This window comes from Neolamprologus brichardi, chromosome 9 (assembly GCF_056152115.1).
Source record: "Neolamprologus brichardi isolate AB-2024 chromosome 9, ASM5615211v1, whole genome shotgun sequence".
Taxonomy (NCBI): Eukaryota; Metazoa; Chordata; class Actinopteri; order Cichliformes; family Cichlidae; genus Neolamprologus; species Neolamprologus brichardi.
Genome location: NC_142112.1, coordinates 17,138,982 through 17,160,487, shown reverse-complemented (window position 1 = coordinate 17,160,487; position 21,506 = coordinate 17,138,982). Strand labels below are relative to the sequence as shown.

General features: G+C 41.4%; 2 protein-coding genes and 1 long non-coding RNA gene across 4 annotated transcripts; 1 reads left to right on the top strand and 2 right to left on the bottom strand.

Moving 5' to 3' along the window:
• Positions 1 to 409: 409 nt before the first annotated feature.
• dcaf11 (ddb1 and cul4 associated factor 11) lies at positions 410 to 14,750 on the bottom strand. Its single transcript, XM_087846034.1, has 15 exons — positions 14,529 to 14,750; positions 14,041 to 14,242; positions 12,756 to 12,883; positions 12,057 to 12,175; positions 11,875 to 11,939; positions 11,580 to 11,680; positions 10,823 to 10,969; positions 5,920 to 5,974; positions 5,493 to 5,561; positions 5,183 to 5,240; positions 3,825 to 4,010; positions 3,478 to 3,631; positions 2,777 to 2,929; positions 2,557 to 2,663; positions 410 to 1,556 (listed from the first exon to the last, which is right to left on the bottom strand). Exons 2-15 carry the CDS (start codon positions 14,226 to 14,228, stop codon positions 1,446 to 1,448), a joined length of 1,641 nt encoding a protein of 546 aa, XP_087702160.1. The 5' UTR covers positions 14,229 to 14,242; positions 14,529 to 14,750; the 3' UTR covers positions 410 to 1,445.
• On the top strand, positions 14,141 to 19,334 carry LOC118455956 (uncharacterized). The gene is made up of 4 exons (XR_004844297.2): positions 14,141 to 14,370; positions 16,806 to 17,082; positions 18,654 to 18,809; positions 18,904 to 19,334. It is a non-coding gene; the product is annotated as an uncharacterized LOC118455956 (long non-coding RNA).
• On the bottom strand, positions 18,549 to 21,485 carry thtpa (thiamine triphosphatase). Of its 2 annotated transcripts, none has more exons than XM_006809406.3 (4): positions 21,368 to 21,485; positions 19,618 to 19,687; positions 18,870 to 19,349; positions 18,549 to 18,769 (listed from the first exon to the last, which is right to left on the bottom strand). In XM_006809406.3, the coding sequence occupies exons 2-4, from the start codon at positions 19,685 to 19,687 to the stop codon at positions 18,669 to 18,671; spliced, it is 651 nt and encodes a 216-aa protein (XP_006809469.2). In that variant the 5' UTR covers positions 21,368 to 21,485; the 3' UTR covers positions 18,549 to 18,668. The 2 variants fall into 2 exon arrangements, with proteins under 2 accessions (XP_006809469.2, XP_006809470.2); XM_006809407.3 differs by having other exon boundaries at positions 18,870 to 19,346.
• Positions 21,486 to 21,506: the final 21 nt, after the last annotated feature.

Genomic DNA, 21,506 nt, shown 5'->3' with positions numbered 1-21,506 from the left:
TAGTAAATAATAAATGATGAGCGCAAACTTTTGAAATTCACTGTGATGATGCACTTTTCCAGCAGAGCTTTGGAGTCTTTTGTAAGAAGTCAGAACAGTAGGTGTAAGTGAAACCAGGCACGCCAAAGTATGTTAGGTCTAATTTTAGGCCGGTAAGTGCACTGCTGACATTACAATGACCTTCAGACAACTTTGCTATGGCTCCTGTAGCAGCTAATTGTCAACTGTGTGCATATCTGGCAGCTGCAGTTAGCTCTATAAAACACACAGAGAAGCTCAATGACAAATGTTTAAAAATCCCATCCCGTGAGTCGTGTGTCTTGTTTGAAGTGTCGTTCTAGTTTCTCCTGCAGCTCCCACACTTTTAAAGCCTGAAACATCTGATCAATGACCAACAGCCCCTTCGTGATACGTTTGAAGAAAGGTTTTTATTATAACTGCAAAGTCTGAGAGTGAAATATGAGCTTTGATATAAACACCTGAAAATTGCATATACAGATCATTTTGAAACCATGTGCGTGTTCCCCAAAGTGCTGACTTGAACACATTAATCACACACAATCAAATCTTTGAATCAAATCACAGGCTTACATTTAGCCAAAAATTACACTGAGTGCTGACCCTGGAACGAGAATATTGCTGTGTCTGAGGGACAGGGAGTTAACATTAGCCTTGAGGAAGCCTACAGAGGATTCAGAATAACAGCGAAAACTTTCAAACTCTTTCTGATGAGGCAGACCAGGTCGAATAATGACTGTGAAACTTCCTTGAGCCTGTCGAGTTTTGAATAAACTCAGGAAAGCTAACGCAATTATCAGCTTCATGAGTTTGGCAACTGGAAAAAAAATGTTTATGACTATATGTTGAGTCTGCAAAGGTAGATGTTCCCTAAAATAGGACACAACCTGTGTTGTGTTATTCATAACAGCAGAGTCCAAACAGACTCAGGACACTGACGACAATCTAAATACACTCCCTGAACACACACGCACGCACACACACACAAACAAATTAAAATTCTATACATTTTTACAAAATTATCATCATTACGTTCCCCTGCAACATCCAAAGTTTTTTCCATATATATATGTATATAATCACTAACTTATTGTTTCATTCCAACAGCTCGTTAAGTGCAGCTTCAGCGCATTTTGAGTAAAATGTCCCAGGCTGGATTGAAAAAGCTCTGGCCTCCTTATTCTGTGCAAGACATGAGGCAAAAAACAAAAAAACAGAGGGGGAAAAAACAGAAAAACAGCTGCAGGCGGCAACAGCCATCCCGCCGTGTTCTGATCGGCACTGGACAGCACGAGGCTCAGGCGCCTTCCCAGTGAACTTTTCTCAGCCACGCTTTCATTTGAATCACTAATATTCCGCACTAACGTTAGCAGATACTCAAGTCTCTCCCAGGCCTTCTGAGCTCACTGCCTTCCTCTGTGGTGACATCACTTCCTCCAACAGCTCCCTTCCTCTCCTCCTCCTCCCCTTGCCGTGTCTCGCTCCTCGTCTAGGGGATGAGTTTGTCTGTGCTCCCACATTCGAACCGCTCCGTCCCACTGTAGAGAAAGGATGGAGATCAGAGGTTAAAAAATAATAACTGTGCCATCTAAGCCCCGTAGTTTAATGTCCTTAAGCTGGATGGACTCTTGTTATCACTTTTAAAACAGCTGCTGAGCCTGTCTGCTCTGTTAAATAACGGTGACATGATTCATGCTTTATGCCAACAAAACAAGCGGCAGCTTTTAACCACAAATGGAAAAGAAGCAGCATTTTTATTAGCCAAGCAAAGAGCTAAATTTATGGTCTTGATATGCTACTACATCAATAGCGCATATGTGCTACACAGAGTTCTGCAGACCCACTTAGTGGCCGAGTCAAAATATGTGGAAAACCTCCAATTTCTGCGCTTCTTATTTTGCTTTTTGGGATTTTTAATTCACTTTTTCCTCTGACGCGTTGCTCGGGGGCAAAGCTGCGTTTACTTTCTGCAGGACTGCACCCTTACTGTAGCCTCTCTGCTGGTTGAACTCCCACAATCCTCCACTCTGCACACCCAAAGAGCTACGCAAGGAAGCAGCACTGCACGACCATAAATCCAGCTTTGCTTGTGTGTGATTAGGTCCAGGCCTCAGCGGTGTAAAGTATAAACATAAAGTACTCTGCATCTCATGTCTGCTTCCTTCTTCAAGTCGAAACAGCTCAGTTCATTTGCACTGCTTTAATGTTGTTTTCCATTTTATCAAGTAGTGGTAGTAGTGAAATTGCTAAAAAGTCTAATTTAATGGAATATGTGAGGGGGAAAAACAGTCGTTTATTTCTGCAAATGGTCATTTTTTTCCCCGTAATTACCAGAAAACGTATCAAATTGTCTCAGACTTTTCTAAATTACGCCTTATTCCATTAGTAGAGGAAACAGTGTCTGGGATTAACGCCACTCTATTAAATCTTTTTACAACTTCTGGAAAGGGCTTTCTTTTGGGTTTAATGTGATATTTATGATGACGAGCTTTCACATGCTGATTCCAGCAGGACACTTTCTGCATTAACCGCACTCACAGAGCTGCTGATGATGTTGTCCTCGTACGGGTGCCAACTGACATCTCTCACGCACGCGTCGTGGCCCACCAGTCTGGTTACCACCGTGCCGGTCAGCACATCGTAGACTGGACACACACAGGGTTCAACTGATTTTAGATTCTTCAAATATTACTTTGTGCATCAGCTCACGCAGACTTTGTCGCCGTTTACACACTGACAGACACACACAGTCACTTACTGACGATTTTGCCCGTAGAACAGCCGGAGTAGATGAATCTCTGCCCGGTGCTGAACTCTGGTGAGAAACGGCAGCGTATCAGGGTGTGGAGGACACCATGACCTCGGTAGGTCATTACTGAGGTGTCGCCTGTCAGCTTGTGTCTCTTCAGGGCTGCGAAGAGCAAGTAAACAAACACAAAACTGCTAAATAACAAAAAGATGCACAAGGATTTCTCCATTTTATAAATGTTTTTTTTTTTTTTACTGTTTATGCTCTTTCCTCACACTTGTCCTCAACTTTAATCCAAAAGAACATGTAGATTTATATCAAGCTTAGAAGAAACTGCACCCTGAACTAGATCGTTTCATTTTGTTTAGTTTTTTACCGCCTCATCTCCTCCTCCTCTCTTCCTGCTCTATCTCATTATCCAAACTCCTATCCTTCACCTCTCCTCCACTCCTTCCCTCCTCTTTGGCTTGTAATGGTAATCACTCTCCCTACGTGTGGCTTTACAGTCTTTTTATCCTCACGACACAGACACACACACACACACACACCTTCCCTGTTACTGCCTCCTCTCTCTCTTTTTTTAATATCATCATTTCATCTTTATCTCCTCCTCTGTGTGACCTCTCCTCCTCTCGTCCTCCAACTTCCCCTCTGACTCATTTACCACGAGTACCTCCCTTTCGCCCTTCTTCGGCCCCTCCCCTCCTCACCTCTCTGGGGAACTTGCTGCCAGCGGTAGTCCCAGTTTTGCTGGGTGACAGCCAGACGGGAAGCTGCCAGCCCCTCTTTGGGCGAGAACTTCCTGACATCCCACAGCTTGATGGACTGGTCCTTCGAGTTGCTGATCAGGTAGCGAGCGTCACCCTGGCACCGTGACAAAATGGAAAAAAAGAGACCGAGATCTGAGTGTTAGAACAATACATGTGATTGAATAAACGTCCTGTACGATTAATGTTCTCATTTAAACCATTTCCAAGTAACTGGAAAACTTTTTACTGAGAGACACCCCCCCCCCCCCCCCACACACACACACACACACACACACTCTCGCACCCACCTTGCTGTGGATGAAGGTGATGCCGTCTCGGTGGCCGGCCAGCTGTCCAACAGGCTGCGGTCTGTCCTCCCGCAGCGTCCGTCTGTCCCACACCTTGCACAGTGCGTCATCGCTGCCAGAGAAGAGCAGCTGGGACGAGCTGTCGGCGAACGCCACCGCGTTCACGTCGTCCTCGTGGGCATCAATCTGATGAGGACGGCAGCAAAAGAAAGAGTCAGTGTTTACTGTATGGAGCGTGTGCACATGTGTGCAAGAATGTGCTATTTACAAGTGGGCTATTTACATGTTGTTGTGCAAAGTGTGTGTGTGTGTGTGCGCACTTATGCATGTCTGTGCCTACGCAGAAGTAATGAAAGGAGCATTTTTCTTCAAGGCTGCTGCACACTAAAACTCAGACTTTTCAGTCCAAGGCTGTGCTACAAACAGGCTTTATACACGCGGCATGGTTGTGAGTCTCCAAATGCAAAGATTTAGCTGTTAGTAATTACAGCAGTACAACTGTTTGTTAGTTCTTTATATGTGCAAGAAGACGAAATAAATCGCTAGATAAAAGGATGTGTCACAAATGAAAGGATAACTCAGCATGAAGCATGGTGATGAACGGCTCTAGCAGAACAACTGAACTGCTTTCTTTCATAAGACATTTCATTATTTACCGTTTTAATGATGTGGAGGCCATCTCTAACAGGTTACTGTGAAGGCCACAGCGTGTGATTCACATCATTTTATAATCACTAAACCCATTCAGTGGACGAGATGACCGTCATCCTGAGAGGGAATATGAACGTCTCATTATGAGACACAAATCAGCCTCAACAGCTTTCTATTGATTTGCAGAAATCCTCCCCTCCAATGGGGAAAAACACTAACCGGAACCACAGCAGCAAAATGCCCCGACTTCAGTTTCCCATCACTGCACTGAATCGTGGAAAGTCTAGTGCTGCACATGAGGAAGTGACAGTGAAAGTACAAACAACTAATAAAAAGTCGAGAGATAAAAGCACAGAAACACACCACAACACTGAGGTAATTAGGACGGACAGACAGAGAAACGGCGGACGACAGAGACGAAGCAGATGGTCGAGGTCGAATGCTGACTTCTGCGCACGGGGCGGTTATGGGAGGAGGGAGGGCGGTAGGTTTAACCCCCACCGTCCCACTGTGTGGCGGAGCTGGACTCTTCGCTGCTATATTAGACTACAGGATGGTGTAAAACTTTATGTAGTTTCTGCTCCGCTGTATCTGGCTAACCTTGACCGAAGGATGAAGCGCAAATAAGACAAACGTGATGCTGAAACGGGCACGGCCAAGGCGGCGCGTGAGCAAAAAGACATAAATGCACACAAAGACACACTAACCTTCAACATTCGTTTATTCTGCTCAAGATCAAAAACGTAAAGGCAGCCGTCGTTTGCTCTGAAATGAGAGAGAAGAGAGGCTGAGAAAAAAATTTAAAAACTCCCCCAAATTGAGGTTTAAACGTGCTTCAAGTTCATATTAACCGTTTCAAAATTTAATACAGGCTCTAATAAACATATTTCGAATATACCGCCAACAAATGGAAGAAAAGCAGAGTTGTGCTTGAATTCAAATTTCATAAAGAGCCTTCAGTACTCATTTCAGCCCCGTCAGTCACTGCCTTGAAACATAAAAGCAAATTGTACTCACCCTCCCAGGATCTCTTTGCCATCTGTGGACGCAGCCAGCGAGAACACACAGAACCTCCTCTCATCTGGACTACAAAGCACAACAGCGCACACACACACACACAGGTTGGACACTGCAGTAAGAGCACAATTGCTGATCTACTTTTTTTGGTGTGGGATAACATAAAGGCTTTATGAAGGCAAGCATCACCTTTTAAACAATGTTTTTGTTAGGAGAGCTGTGAGTTTAATGGCAGTGCTTTGTTGAATTAATAATCTATTTTTAACAAAAGGAGCGCACACAGAGCGAGAGGATGGATGTTGGGGTGACAAGTTCTGACAGCATCATTCATCCAGGTGGTAATGAAGGGAAAGGAGGGCCTGCTGGTAAGGAATGATAGATTACCTGCTCCGTAATGTTATAAGTTACTATGAGGGGAAACACTAACTTGAGGTCCAGGGCGGTGTGGTTTTCACTGTCTCCATCTATACTGCACATATGAACTGTGGGGGAGGAACAGAGAGAGACACGTATGACTAAAACATCACAGCTAAAAACGTGGTTGATATGCTGCTAAAAAAACAAAACAAAAACCAGAAAACTCCTGGAAGCTGTGGCTAATGTGAAAGCACTTTCAATATGAAAGAAATCACTTCCTGATTCATTTATTCACTTCTTCGTATTTCTCACAAGTGATGCTGTTAAAGGCTCTACTTTCATTGTTCTATTGTAGAAATGTTTAGACACTACATTGTAGTTGCACACTCACTTGCCACTTCATTAGATATTAGGGCTGCCACGATTAGTCGACTAGTCACGATTACGTCGACTATCAAAATCGTCGACGACTGATTTAATAGTGGACGCGTCATTTGAAGCTTTGTAAGATCACAAAAGATGCAGGAATAAGTAGTAGGATTTAAGAGTGTAATAACAGACTGAAACAGAAGATGGCAGCACTGCATGTACAAGGATGCCAGCTGCCGTTAAACCCCGAAGAAGAAGAAGTAGCTCTGTCCCAGAATTCATAGCGCGGCCCAGCTCAGTTTCCAACAATGGCGGCAGCTAGTTAGTTTTAATATTACTCTTATTATTCTTTCTGGGTCACAAAATAAACGTTTAACATATTTTTAGGCGAGAATGTAGCTGTGTAAACCTCAAATATCTGCTCAGTTTATCAAGACACCACATATTTTCAAAAGCGCTCCGACGTTTTCGGAGACGTCTGTTACCCACTAGCTCGATAGCTAGCCAGGGGCAAGGAGAACACCGGACTCCCGGCAAATCGTTTTCAAACCCACCGCCGTCTTTCGCTACTCAGGTTAAACATGATCAGAGATGGGCAGTAACGCGTTACTGTAATCCGATTACTTTTTTCAAGTAACGAGTAAAGTAAGGGATTACTATTGCAAAAGCGTTAATTAGATTACTGTTACTTTCTCGTAGGAACGCTGCGTTACTAAAACTGATTTTTTTGTGAGAATGTCTCATGACAGTGACGTAAGCGAGTGCGACGTTTGTGACAACAGCTGTGTGCAGATCAACAATGGATAATATATCGAGTGCGGGAGAGAGTTTGAGCATGCAGCGTTTAAAGCGTGGAAGTACTGACCTTACTTTAAGTTTGATTCCATAAAAAGTGACAAAAACATTAGTGTCCGTTGTGCGTGGGAAGAAAACTTCTTTTTACAGCAAAAAAACCCCCCTAAACAAGCAACGAGTGCGCAACGACGTAATGGGAAATTCACAGAGAAACTCGCGGATTCTTCTACTGACTGCTGCGGCACACCTGCACCAGGGCAAACCTCCACCTACCCCACTCCTGCTTTACAGGTAAAAATAGAGCAAAAGGACCGCTAGACCAAAGGACTTTATTTATTTTCTGCTGTGTTTTACTTGCATCTATTTGAAAGACTGAGTGTAAACACACACAAAAAAATATTTTATGTGCTGGAATGTGCAGAAAATATGTTTAAATATTAAACAAATTTCTTCCAGTCAGAGAATGTTGCATATAATTAAATTTTTGCTTGATGCATAAAGTTAAAAGATTAAAACTAATAAAACAAGTTTTAAAAAGGGACTTTTCCATTTGATTACATTTTGTATGATGGATTATGTAGAAAAAGTAGAATTGGGCTGAAAGATCTATCGCTTTATCACCTATTCAGGTTTTAAATCGTGTTTTTAAAAAGTAACTAAGTACTTAATTACTTTTGAAAATAAGTAATCAGTAAAGTAACAGGATTACTTTTTGGGGAAGTAATCAGTAATTAGTTACTGATTACTTTTTCAAGTAACTTGTCCAAAACTGAACATGATATATAAGTCACTTAGATAACTTAAAAATGTTATTGTTTGGCTTTTTTTTAGTATTTTATTTGTTCCTGAGTAAATCGGTTTGGCTGAGATTGAAGTTATAGTTTTTACACAGCTGAATAAACGTCAAGCAGACAACTGATAATCAGAAGTGTAAGATGCTCGAGAATATACTCCGGTGTCCCGTTATATTTTAGATAGCAAGGAGTTTATTAAACTTCACCGAAACAATCTGCAAATTTCATTAAAATTTAATAAACAATCATCTTGTCTTTATTTTTAGTTAGCACATACCTTAAACACTTAAAGCTGTAAGCTAATGATAGTTATATAAGAGCAGATGCATGCTGGTGCAATAAGCTGTATGCTGTACATCCAATGGATGCATGATGTGATTAGTCGACTAATCGCAAAAATAATCGGTGACTAGTCGACTATCAAAATAATGGTTTGTGGCAGCCCTATTAGATATACCTTACTAGAACTGGGTTGAATCCCATCTTTCCTTCAAAAATGACTCAATTCTTTGTGGCATACACTCAACAAGATACTGGAAACATTCCTCAATGGTTTTGGTCTATCTCGATATGACAGCATCACACAGTTGCTGCGGATTTGTCAAATTTTGAACACAATGAACTCATTGTGATGTTAAAGAAACCAGTTTGACATTATTGAATCTTCGTGACGTGGCATGCTATCCTGCTGGAAGAAGCCCAAAGTGTAGCAAGACAATATTCCACACGCCATTACAGCAGCACCAGCAGCTTAAACCAATGATATAGGGGGACCCATGCTTTCATGGAGTTCTAACCCTGCCGTACAAATGTGATGGCAGAAAGTGAAACTCCTCATTAAGACATTTTCCAATCTTGTACTGTCCAAATTTGGTAAGTCTGTGTTTCCTGTTCTTAGCTGGCAGCAGTGACGCAGTAGAGTCTTCTGCTGCTGTAGCCCATCTGCTTCAAGGTTTAACATGTTGTGCATTCAGCAATGATCTTCTGCACACCTTGTTTGTAATGAGTGGTTATTTGAGTCACGGTCTGGTCATTCTTCTCTGACATCAACAAGGTATCTTAACCCAGAGAACCGCTGCTCACTGGATATTTTCAGTTTCTCAGACCATGTTCTGTAAACCCTGTGTGGGAAAATCCCAGCTGATCAGCCATTTCTGAAACACTCAGACAAGCCTGCGTGACACCAACAACTATGCCACGTTCACTCACTGAAATCATCTTTCTTCCCCATTCTGATGCTCAGTTTGAACTTCAACAGGCCACCCTGACCATGTCTACATGCCTGAATGAACCAAGTTGCTGCCATGTCATTGGCTGGTTAGACATTTGCGTTAATGAGCAGCTGAACAGGCATAGCTTATGAAGTGGTGGGTAAATGTATTTTGCACTTAGGATATAAGACACACCAATACAATAAGCAGCTGTGTATACAGTAAAGCTAAGTGTTATTTACTCTTATTTAGTACCTTAAAATACTTTCTTTTCTGAACATTTTTAAAAATAAATGTAATATAATTTCTTCTTTAAAGCCACAAAAACAACCAGTGGTCTAACAAATCAGATTCTGAAAGTCTTTCTGGATATCAACGACACAAAGGAGAGGGATCATCTGCCTTGGCAGTTCAAAAAGCAACATCTTTGATGGTAATACTGGATAACTTACACATCTGTGAAGGCACCATTAATGCTTAATAGTAAGGGTTTGGAAAAATATATGCTGCTATGCAGCCATGGGCTTTTCAGCAAAGACCTTGCTGAGTTCAGCAAATCAATATTAAACCACATTCTGCACACATCTATAATATAATATAAACATCTGCCACACTAGGAAGGGAAAAATATGACAGTTCTGTACTGAACAAGAATATAAAACAATACTTTTTCAAAATGATTAGTTTTATAGTTCTAAAAAATTCCCTCTGTTGTTTAAAAAAAAAAAAAAAAGAAACAAAAACCCAGCCTAATATTAGGGCTGCACGATTTTGCATAAAATGAGAATCACGATTTTTTTTGCTTAGAATTGAGATCACGATTCTCTCACGATTTTCTTTTCCAGTATAAATATTTATTGCACTTATTAACTGCACATCAACTTCGAAACAGTTGAGACTGAACATAAAAACAATAAATAAACATAAAAACAACAAATGTCTCACATTTTGTCGTTTCCGCAAAATGTTGTACTGCTTGAAATTCCGTCTCCACCGTTGCTCGACACTGCGTGTATAGAGCAGGTAGTGCAACAATAGAAAAATAGTTGCGGGACGGCACTGTGTAGCGTTTGTCTAGGGTGTTGATCATTTTCCTAAATCCCTCATTTTGCACAGTGTTGATGGGAGCCATACCTTTGGTCAGGTGATAAGTAATAGCCTCCGTAATTTCTTTGTGCCTGCGGGAGTTCGACGGGTATAGGGAAGCGCATAAAGGTTCCCGTTATTGATGTTTGGGTGGTTGACCGGGACGGATTTTCTCCAGTCACTTTTTCGTCATCCCTGACATGCTCTCCGTCGTTTTTTCCCTGCCAATTTTAGCAGCCAGCTTCTGTATCACGTGGTATAAGGCTCCGCCCTTGTCATTTGTTGAGCAGGAAGAGTGAGCGCTTGTTTTTATGCAGATTACATTTCGGATCAAAATGCGGTACAATCGTCGCGTCTTTTTTTTCTTCTTTTTTTTTTAAAATCGTTGTCATTTGGAAACGAGATCGCACATAAGTATGAATTGAGATCACGATTTTCTAACGATTAATCGTGCAGCCCTACCTAATATTCAGATTTTTTGTGTCTGCTCTGTTTAATGGTACAAATATCCTTTTATGTGTTTGATTTACAGTTCACGAACAGTCCCAGATTTTCTGGGTTTTTTTTTAGGAAAAGTGGATTTATAATCCCAACTAAAAAAAAAAGAGACAATCTTGAAGATAGGTTTGCTGAATCTTTACAGAATTAGTTATTCTAATGATGGCAAACTGTTTTCCTCATTTCATCATGTAATATTTTACTGGTCCCATAGCCTTACTGTAGTCAGACCAACTGGAGTAGAGCACGTGGTGTGCATCGGGGGTGAAGCAGACATCCAGCACGCTCCAGCCCACGTCACGGGCCTTCACCGTTCGCCACAGGTGAAAACGCCCCCTACTGGTGTCGTACAAGCGGATGTTCTGGTCTGCAGCAAGAAAAAAAATAAAACTAAACAAAACACAAAGACTCGCATTTGTTTTTGTTTGGGTTTTTTTTACAGGTCCCTCAGAGTTTGTGACAAAGTCCTTTTTTTTCTTTTTTCTTTTTTAAATTTATTCCTTGGGTACAAACAGAGTGATTTATTTCACTTTCTCCATTTTATCTGTAAGACTAATCAGTTTGAACTAACATAATGACTCATTTACACGTGTATGTCACCAGCCTCTGGTTTGTTGTTCAGGGCTTGCTGCTGATCTCTAATACAGACATAATACATGAAGAATAGTCGTGACAGTTAGGCAAGCGTAGGTGAGACGTGGTGAGACATGTTGTCCTCCGCTTGTTTAGTTTGCTTACAAAACAGTAACTTCATCCATTAATCATTAAATCAGGAAATAGGAACTGATGATGCGCTTGATATTTGTTTTTTAGAACATGAGAAAAGTCCAACAATACTCCCCTCTGCCTGAACACAGTCTGTACACAACACAGCATGATTTGGTGATCCACGCAGCAGCTTTAAACAAACACTCAGAATAAAAATCAGACCTGATTCAGCCCCTCTCGATCCTCAAGTTGGACATCGTGCTATTTACCTTGGCAGGCGGAGAGGAACATGTTGCCATCCTCGCTGTACACTCCACAGAAGGCTTTCTGCTGGTATGTATCCTTGTGGGACACATAGTTTGGCAGGAAACTGCAGAAGAACACTGGGGTCACAATTTTAAAATTTCGTCTTCGTCATGTCCAATGCATTGTATATTTTCACAGCAATTGTGCAGCTATCCCTCTGCTCCAACAGAGCACAATGGTCCAATCAAGGCTTTAGTCACGCTAAACTAATTGCTACTTAATTCTAATTTAGATTTTAAATACTCCAAAGTTACTTACTGCGTACGGATACGACTGCACTCTCCGTGGGAAAAACTGGAGCCTCTACATCTGCCTTTTTCTCTCTGCACACAAAAACATTTATTTGCAGTTTCATAACTTCATTGAACTCTATAAACAAAACTAATAAAACTGCACTGCCGCAATTATTTTCCATTTTGAATTTATTTCTGGGGTCTGACCTCTGCTAGCATGCGGGTGAAACTGCGATAGCCTTTCAAGGAAGAGGAGGCGGTGGCCAGCAGGATCTGAGTGCGGATCTCACTCCGGTCCACTTCGTGTGTGTCAGGTTGGGTGTCCACTAAAGACAGAACACAAAGAACAAGCCTCAGTAGGAGCTCACATTCAACAACAAGCTCTCAGAACTTCAGGCATGCTCTGATTAGCTGTCCTACATATTTGAGAGAACAATCCATGGAAATTTTTGACAACTGAAACATTGTTTTATGTTTGATCCATCACTGATTGACAGACGATGAACAGACATGCAACGAGAGGAAAAGAAGAAACACACAAAGGGAAGAAGAAACAGTATTTAGGCCTCAATAGTTCTAGAAAACAAAAAAAACTGAATTGAAGTTTCCATAAATAACATTTTTGGGATGGCAGTGAAAACAAGACAATAACATTACTGTAACACGATTATGTCTCTAAATGAAACCTTACTGACATTCATTCACTGCTTCACTACTTGGAAAGAGAAGACATCGTCCTAACATAATTACATGTATTTCTGCACTGCAGTGGCTGCACTCTAAATAGATCTGTTAGCTTTCCATATTATGTGATCATTGTAACGATGTATTTAAGGGTATAAATGAAGAGTAAACCAACAAGTAAAAAACTGCTTAGTTTCCTGCCCAGTGTCAGTGGGAGGTTACCTGGTGGATTATAGCGGTCACCCAGCCGTCCATCCCAGGCTCCATCGCTGTCTTCATCAGAGTCAGAATACGACTGGACCAGCTGCAGCCCCGTGGCTCCACTGCCATGGACCAGTCTTACCTGACCCCTGCACATGCAAGCAACCAGTCAATTAATCAGTTATGATTAATCCAATTATCTATTGCCCTAGTGCAAAGATGTACCTTGGAAAAGGAAAAAAAAAAAAAATTGACAGGTGGAAACCAAAGCTAAATGGTCCAGCTGTACAACATGTAGCAATGACAACATTTAAACGCTAAAGAAGTGAGAAATGTCAAATGTTTTTTCTTGCAGATCTCGGTTCCCTCTGGTCACGAGAGCAGGCCCTGCCAATGTCACGGTTCACTAAAGAAACTATTACAGAGGGATATACAAAAAAATTCCAAGCTTATCCAAGTGCAATTAAATCAAACTGAAATGGGAAAACCTTAACCCCCCACTTAGCTTTGCAGCGCTGGAATGTGATGTGACGTTTCAATTATTTGCTCTTTGGCAGCGAGATAGAATACTGCATGCATTACTTCTATTTGCCTCTAAATGTCATTTAATAAGTGCCTGATACGACGCCACACACAAGTCCCTTTCTCTGCAGCAACTACACACATACGTGACAAAGACTTCTGTCCTAGTTCTGAGTTCAAGAAATTAGAAAGTAATGAACTAATGCTACAAGTCCCCGGGGCAGTCCAAAAACATGTAGTCCTCACCACGAAATGCCTCTGGGCAGTAATTTTGAAGAATTATCCAATTTAATTTCAGTTGTCAGCAGGACGTATAAACTGCACACACAGAATCACCAGCCACGTGTTAATAAAAAGCTTTCTTCCCTCGCTCCCAACAAGTTTTACTTCTATCAACATTTTTGCTGTTGCAGAACTCTCCCACAGATTTAATTGTGGAATGCTTTGAGTGCCATCGTCTTTAATAACGATTACGTCTCTCGGCTAGAAAGAGGAGCGCTTGCTTAACCTTTTAAGCCCCAACGCCCCCTGATACGGGGGCAAAAGGCAGGAGATCAGTTAGGCTTGGGGCTTAAGAGGTTAAGACTGCAAGTGGTGGATCGATGGTATGACTTGCTACTAGAAGGACTTTGACTTTATTGCACTTGTGTTTTTATGTATTAATTGCTCATTTTTACTTCTGCTAGTTATGGCCCACTTTCACCAAAACAACTCCATAGTACCTCTGCTACAAACCTAGGCCCTCCGTGGTATCAGTTTGAGCGTTTTTAACTGTGAAATTCACCTTCTCAGTAAGTAAGCCAGCACTTCTGCTAAGTCAACGTCCTCCTCTGATGAAGACTGCCTGTCCGTCCTGCGGCCTCGGCTGCTGCTGCCGCCCTGGTTTGATTCTGTCGCTTCAGACTGCTCTCCTGGGTTGCCACTGGAAGAGCCCCTTCCACCAGACATCCCAGAACTGGACTGTGAGCCCATAGACTGAAGATGGCCTACCAGAGAGAATAACGAGACGTGTAACAACAATTTCAGGGTTACCTGACAACGTCACGTGATCCCAGACACCTTGGAGAGGGACGGGAAGCACAGCAGCTAGGAAATAATGTTTCCTGGATACGGCGTAAGCCCTATAACAGCTAAAGTTACTGGCGCAAACCTCTCCACTCCTTCAATACAAACTAACCATCCGTGTATTGCACATTAGCTCGTCGTGTTTAAAATGCTTGGGGAAGATTTAGTTCGAGCTAGCTGATAATGCTAACGATAACATTTGGCTACCGTTGGACTGTCAAACGATCTTCTTGACAGCTCGTCGGTCCACCTCTTTGTCGTTTCTCCGCGTACTGGACCGTGTGATCGGTGTACAACTTCCGCACCGTCTAACAGAAACCCCTCACAAAGCTAGAGAGCCGGAGGTCTGGGAACACAGTGTTTGATCAGTCTGCTAGCAGAGCAGGTCCGTGAATCGCCATGTTGTTTACAAAAGTGTGAAAAAACCCTGCGCGTGCCCCCCCGCTTGCCCTTTCAACGTCACGTGACCAGCTGCCAGCAACAGTTTACCGTGCAGCTGTTAAAAAAAATTAAAATATTTATTGACAGGTTTAAATAAAGTTTAGAGTAGAAGATAAACCAGATGGGTTTTTGGGTTGTTGTTTTTTTTGCCATCTACAGGAATTTTTACTCAAATATATTATTTTATCATTTTATTATTTTATTTTGTGAAAGAAATATAATAAATATAATCTATATGGATTATATAATATAATTGAATTAGAATATTTCGTAATGTATGTCGTATATTTATATGTCCAGAGCATGTACAGCCCATATAGGCTTCACATAACTTTAACATAACGATAAACATTAGACTGTAGTCGTACACTGAAGGCGCTCGTAATGAATGGACTCGGACTCTTCTGGCTAGTAAATTTAGTTTTTCATATTATTATGTATTTATTTTTTTGGGTGTGTGTGTCTGGTGGGGGGGGGGGGGGGGCGACCTTCTTCTCTTCAAACTAAAATGAAAACAGCACACAGAGTAAAGTGGAAGGAAACTAAAAATGATAACATGTCAAGCTAAGCAACTTAAAGTGCCACTGAGCAATCTATTTTATTTATTGTGAACGACTGTACTGCTCATTCCTGTGTCACCTCAACGTAATGAATCAAGTCTGAGGTTGCTCATGGTAAAGAAGGTGTTTGTCATCTATTCCCGAGGGGCGGAGGGTCCTATAATTTAATAACCCGTCTATTTTTTGACACCTGCGTTATTTAGGTCCCACAAAACAGTCTACCAGTCCCCCAGGATTTGGCTGCCAGGGCCACTGTGTGGATGTGGGGCTCAACTAACTGAACTAACTTAGCCTCTAAAATCTACATTTTGGAATGTGTTCCAGAGGGTGTCACAACAAATAATGTATAAATATGAAGAGAAGAAGGTCTGAGTCATCAAAGCCCACAACATGTGACTTCTGAATTCATGACATGTCTGCAAGCTCTTTATCGCTAAACAATTTGCTGACAGCGTACAGGAAGATTCAAACAACATACCGACAGCTGAACCACTAATCCAGGGCCTCTCACTTACAGATGGGCCATGGGCTGAAAACGGACTCATTTCATGTGTTACATGTTTTACAGTACATTTATTTTATTATTTACCAAACACCAGTGGATATCATACAAGTTATATCTGAGAAGGGACATTTATAGGCACAAAACAGCCTCGGATACAGGCTATAATATTGTTAGGAATCATCCATTATTTAATAATCACTGGTTTAAGAGTTATTGTTTTAAATGATGATTGGTGACTCTAAACTGCCCATAGGAGTGAACTACTCATTATTTTTCACCAGATATAAAATGCAAACAACCTCAGCAGAATTTACTCTTGGTTTTGATGTCTGGCTAATAAATTTCTGCTCCAACATCTATCACATTGTAAGCGTATGCAGACTGCCTTAGGTTTACTCTGTGTTTCTTTTGCTACAAGTATGACCTCCTGACTTATGGGCCGTGGTGTCCATTAAATAAGTGTTGTTGCAGTTTGAAACATTCAGACTTCTGTTGTGATCACTGTACATGGAAACTGTAAATGGTAACAGACAGTGACTGATCTAGAAAATTTTACATGTGAGGACAAAGGAGAAGCAAGAGATCTACACAGGGTAGCACATACCTCTGTAAATGGTACAGAGGTATAATAACTAATTATTATATCGTTATCTCTTCTAAGAAAACAAAGCCCCTCCCCCCCAGATCCGCCTCTGATAACAGGACTGGTGCTTATACAGCGCCTTTCTACTCAGTTTGAGCACTCAAAGTGCTTTGTATAATAAATCTAATTCACCCAGTCACATACAGCGTCATGCAGTGCTTTCATCTATACCTACACACCTTTAGCTAAATTTCTCACACACTCACAGTCTGATGGATGAATCAGGGGAAACTCAAAGGGCTAGTACTTGCTCAAGGATACTTTTTTAGCTGGGAATTGATCCACTGCATGTCTGATTGGTTGATGATGATGGGTTGTTTTCTTTTTAAATAAAGGGATCATCTACATTCTGCGTGACACAGGACTGCCTGTGTAACAACTCCTGCATGAAGTTGGCCTCCTGTGCAGTCTTCCTGTGAACAAGACCAGCTGTCTGTGCACAGCAGAAGCCATGGTGTGTGAATTCCAGGTGTCCAGGTGGATCTGCCTACAACAGGTGCGGAGACCTAATCAGCAGGAGAACAAGTCTACACCTCTGAGAATCCTCCTCCATTGCATCCACCTGACTGGACATGACCCAAAATGAAAGAGGATTATCCATGGATAACTCTGGTAATTTATCATTGATACAAGCTGACGTGCAAGAACATGAATTTTTCTTTGCAGCTTAAAATATACAGTGTTTTCCTCTTGCTAATGAATATATCACCATTAAGTAGACATTGCACAGGACTATTAGAAATGTTGTCGTTAACAGACAGTACTGATGGAGCTTAAAGAGCCAAACTTAAAGTCACAGTTTGTCCTCTAACTGTGTGTTTCCCCTCCTTTTTCTGTAACCATCACTGAACTGACTGATTTCTAGCTAATCTCTGGTACACATCATAACAAAGAAATCTTTTTGAAGAAAACAAACAGGTAGTCATGAGGCGGGAAGCTTTTTAATGACATCACTGGAGCACTTTTTTTTCTCACCGTGAACAACACGCTCAGTGCAGCCCCTTGTGTGTCTCTGCAGCAGGCAAACATTTTCTCAAGATCAGATTTAAGATGATAATAACTCTAACAATGCATGTAACTGTAACCGTAAACAGTAGGTTGAAGGAGGAAATATTTCTGGGACAATCAAGATGCTGCGCAATAGCTATTTTGACATAAGTGGCAGGACATGTTTTTGTTTAGTTGAAAGGTTGCAGTCCTCACTCTGTTCTTTGCAACCTGTTCTTGTGCTTCCTGGGTCTTAAATTGGATCTAAAACTGGCTATTTGGACCCTATTTATCCATAGCTCCCACTTACAGATGTGACCTGAACGTGCAACATGCAGGGAAGTTACTGTTTTGGAAGGAGTGCAGCTACAAGGATACACTCACTAAATGTGTGTGATTGTGCCTGTTTGAGACGTGGCTGTGCACAGGAGGCTTTTGTTTAGAATTTGGGTAGGGTTTGGCACCTGATGGTTTTTTTTAGGATTAAGAGGATGGGCAATGTATTAATGTCACTAAATGTTGTCATACAGACAGGAATACAAACATACCTGCATCCTCCGCCCACATACACACAACCAACTGTAGGTATTCATTTATCATTGTGTAATTACTTAATAGTTACTTAATAATGACGTGGACATGACAAACTAATTAGTGCCTCCAAAAACAGTCTCCCGTAAAGGTGACTGCTTGCAAAGCATAGCATACGTCAAAAGATATGTATCTACATATAACAAGTCAAATTCTGAACGCTATGTAGAACATTCGAGTGCAAATGTTTTTAGTGAGACATTCAGATTTAAATACTGTGAAGAAAGTTTTTGTGAAAAGACAATGGGACGGTTTCATCACTCTAAAAATGTGTGCCGAGCAATCAGAAGATCCTCTGCCACGTGTCACAAACCAGTTCCTCCTCTTTGAGCCTCTTTGTGAGTACACATCTTTACTCTCGGTAAGAAAACATTGTCATCATTAGCGATAAATTAATATAAACTCTGATCGAATGCCCAAACCCTTCCCAAAACCCCCTAAAACATAACCTCACATACAAAAAGTTCACGTAGCAATGACAGCAGCCATGGACCATCCAGTAGGTTTTACAGTTTAGAGTTTATTGAGTTTATAAATCTATACTTTATTAAAGAATATTACCTTTTATAGTAAATAAGACCTTTTTTGTTCCCATATTTGTACAGATGCAGTATGATCTCTTACAGGATGTGTTCACTAAGCAGTTTTGCATAGTGCTCAGGGTGATTTCTTTTGAGGTAAACATCCATTTTTCCTTTAACTCGCTGATCTCCAGTAAGCCCTGTGAAGAAGAAGAGAAAAAGGTATTCACTACTTCACAGGTACGCTTAATAATACACAGTATAAGGCAGTGGATGTGTTAAATGTTTGAGAGCGTATACCCAGCTTTTCCGCCGTTTTTCTGATCTTCTCCAGTGCAGCCTGCTCATCTCCTCCCTCTGATATGAGGACTTCTATCTCCCCCACGTGATAGCCAAAGTCAGCCTGGTCCAGATCGATCTGCACGCCCTCCTCCTTTAAAGTAAACGAGCGCCGTGCTGTTGTAAACTCTGCAAAGCACACCAGGTCCAGTTTGCTCAGCCATGACTCATCTTCCTGTGAGAAGCCCGCCTCTGACTCTCTGTCCTGTTTTATGACCTCTTTGACTCTCAGGTGAATTTCAGGCAGGCTGGTTATCTCCTTGTAACGGGTGCACAGCGATGCTGCTGCTTCACCCTGCTTCCCGCTCTGTGCTTCCGCTGTCGGGCACTTGAGCTCCCAGCATCCTTTACGTTTACGCAGCCACATGTCCCTCAAAGTCAGGTGAAACTCAGGAGTATCGAAATACTGGTCGTGAATCTGCTGTTGGCCAACGTAAACTGCTGATGGAAAAAGGGATTTTTTAAAATAGATAATTTAATAAATAAAATGTAAAAAGGCTGATACAGATAATTAAACTTCATCATTAACCAAAGACAGATGGCCAGTGTCACTACAGTTACACAACAACCACAGCAATTAGTGCCATTAAATGCTGGAAAAGCCTTTCAGTGGCTGTTTATAATTCGCCGTGGATCAGAGCATCAGATAAATGCCTCCGATCTGACTGGATTCATGTGTAAATGTGTGGCGGACAAATTAAACGCATACCCCCGATCTCCTCCAGTTTTTTCAGGGTGTCGGCACTGCATGAAAATTTCCTTTCCACTTCAACACTCATCTAAAAAAACAAACAAACAAGAAAAACAAGAAAGAAAACATGGTGAGATCCAAAGTGACAGTGTAATGTGATTGCAAATACGCCCACGTCTACTTTAAAGTCACTGTAGGAGTGATATAAATAGAATGGTGTATGTTGTATACGATGAATTAATGCTCTCATTGGTGGGCAGAAAGCACAGACTGGCTGCGTTATGGGAAACATTTTGTTATGTTGCTGTAACGCCACTGCTGATGAGTTTTAAAAGTGGTGGTGAAGATGACCTGTTGGGGGTTCAAACAGAGCAACAGACTGGGGAAGGAAGGTGACTAAAGTGAATTTGAATGTGACAAGATTGTTAATTAGCCAACAGGCTGCTTTGAGTATTTCAGAAAGTGATGATCTGCTGGGATTTTCACACAAAACCATCTCTAGGGTTTACAAAAAAAAAAAACCTTCTGAGAAAGAGAAAACATCCAGAGGGAAGTAGTTCACTGGGTGAAAACACCTTGGTGATGCCAGAGGTCAGAGGAGAATCGCCAGACTGCTTTGAGCTAATAGGAAGGGAAAAGTCAAAGAACTACTTGCTACCACCAAGGTATGCACAAGAGCATCTCTGAATGCACAACAAGTCAAACCTTGAGGTAGACAGGCTACATCAAGCTAAGAACAGGACTAGAAAAACATTGCCTTGTCTGGTGAGCTTCGATTTTTTCTGTGACATCATGATGGTAGGGTCAGAAACTAGTGTAAACAAGAAAGCATGGATCCATCCTGCTTTATATCAACAGTTCAGGCTGCTGCTGGCAGTGTAATGGTGAAGGGAACATTTTGTTGCCACATTTTGAACCTCTTAGTAGCAACTGAACATGGCTTAAACACCACAGCCTACCTGAGTACTACGGGAAAAATGTTAACTAATTTGATGGCCCTCCATTGCTCGATGGTGGGGTCAGAATTTAGCGTGAACAACGAGCAAGCAAGTGTTTTTTTTTTCTTAATAAAAGTGAGTTTACTGTACTCAAATGCCCTCACCAGATCTCAATACAGCAGAGCACCTTTGGAGGAACGCAAGTGCAGCTGGACAAAACGGCAGTAACTGTGTGATGCTTTCATGTCTTTGTGGAGCAAAATCTCTTAGGAATGTTTCCACAGCTTGTTGGATGTATGCCATGAAGAATTAAGGCAGCTCTAAATGTAAAAAACACTCCAATCCAGTACTAGCAAGGTATACCTAAGTGGCTGACAAGTACTGCCAAAATTCAGCCTGTAATTTAACCTGCTCTACACTGAAATACAGTACAAGCATCAGTAATAATACAGTTATATAATAATATTAAGAAAATTATATAACCTTTAGTTATCTATATTTTGACTAAAATTAGGTTATATACATAAATGTCTTTCCTCGTAAAAGGTTATGTTTACATTGTGCTATTGCTAATGATATGCTAACTTTCTCCCACTTAAACAGCCACCCCAGTTACTGCTGACTGTTCTTAATGTTACAATGTAACCTATGTATTTTACAAAATAACAAAAAACGTATCTCCATTAGTAAGTTACACCGGTCTAATTATCACACTCGAGCCGTTCAGCCCAGGCGGTGCAGCTGCTGTGGAGTCGTGCGGGAGCTACATCTCAAAATCACCAATATGAACCACAGAGTCTCCAAAAAACACCAAGTGTACCGTCACACACCTTCACGCATCAGCTCCTTCACTTCAAACAATTCGGCTTTGAAATCAGAGAAAAAGCTCAATCCGTGCGACCTCTACACGTCAGCAACGTTTGATTTCGCACAGGCGCAATTAAGGACACCTATTGGTATATTCAGGAA

Coding starts and splice junctions, on each gene's coding strand:
- dcaf11 (XM_087846034.1), bottom strand. CDS start 14,228: ATGGGCTCACAGTCCAGTTCTGGGATGTCTGGTGGAAGGGGCTCTTCC. Junction 12,884..14,040: donor CTGGCTTACTTACTGAGAAG/GTGAATTTCACA, acceptor TTGCATGTGCAG/GGGTCAGGTAAGACTGGTCC. Junction 2,664..2,776: donor TTCTACGGGCAAAATCGTCA/GTAAGTGACTGT, acceptor GTGTGTGTCCAG/TCTACGATGTGCTGACCGGC.
- thtpa (XM_006809406.3), bottom strand. CDS start 19,687: ATGAGTGTTGAAGTGGAAAGGAAATTTTCATGCAGTGCCGACACCCTG. Junction 19,350..19,617: donor AAAACTGGAGGAGATCGGGG/GTATGCGTTTAA, acceptor TTTTTCCATCAG/CAGTTTACGTTGGCCAACAG. Junction 18,770..18,869: donor AAAAACGGCGGAAAAGCTGG/GTATACGCTCTC, acceptor TCTTCTTCACAG/GGCTTACTGGAGATCAGCGA.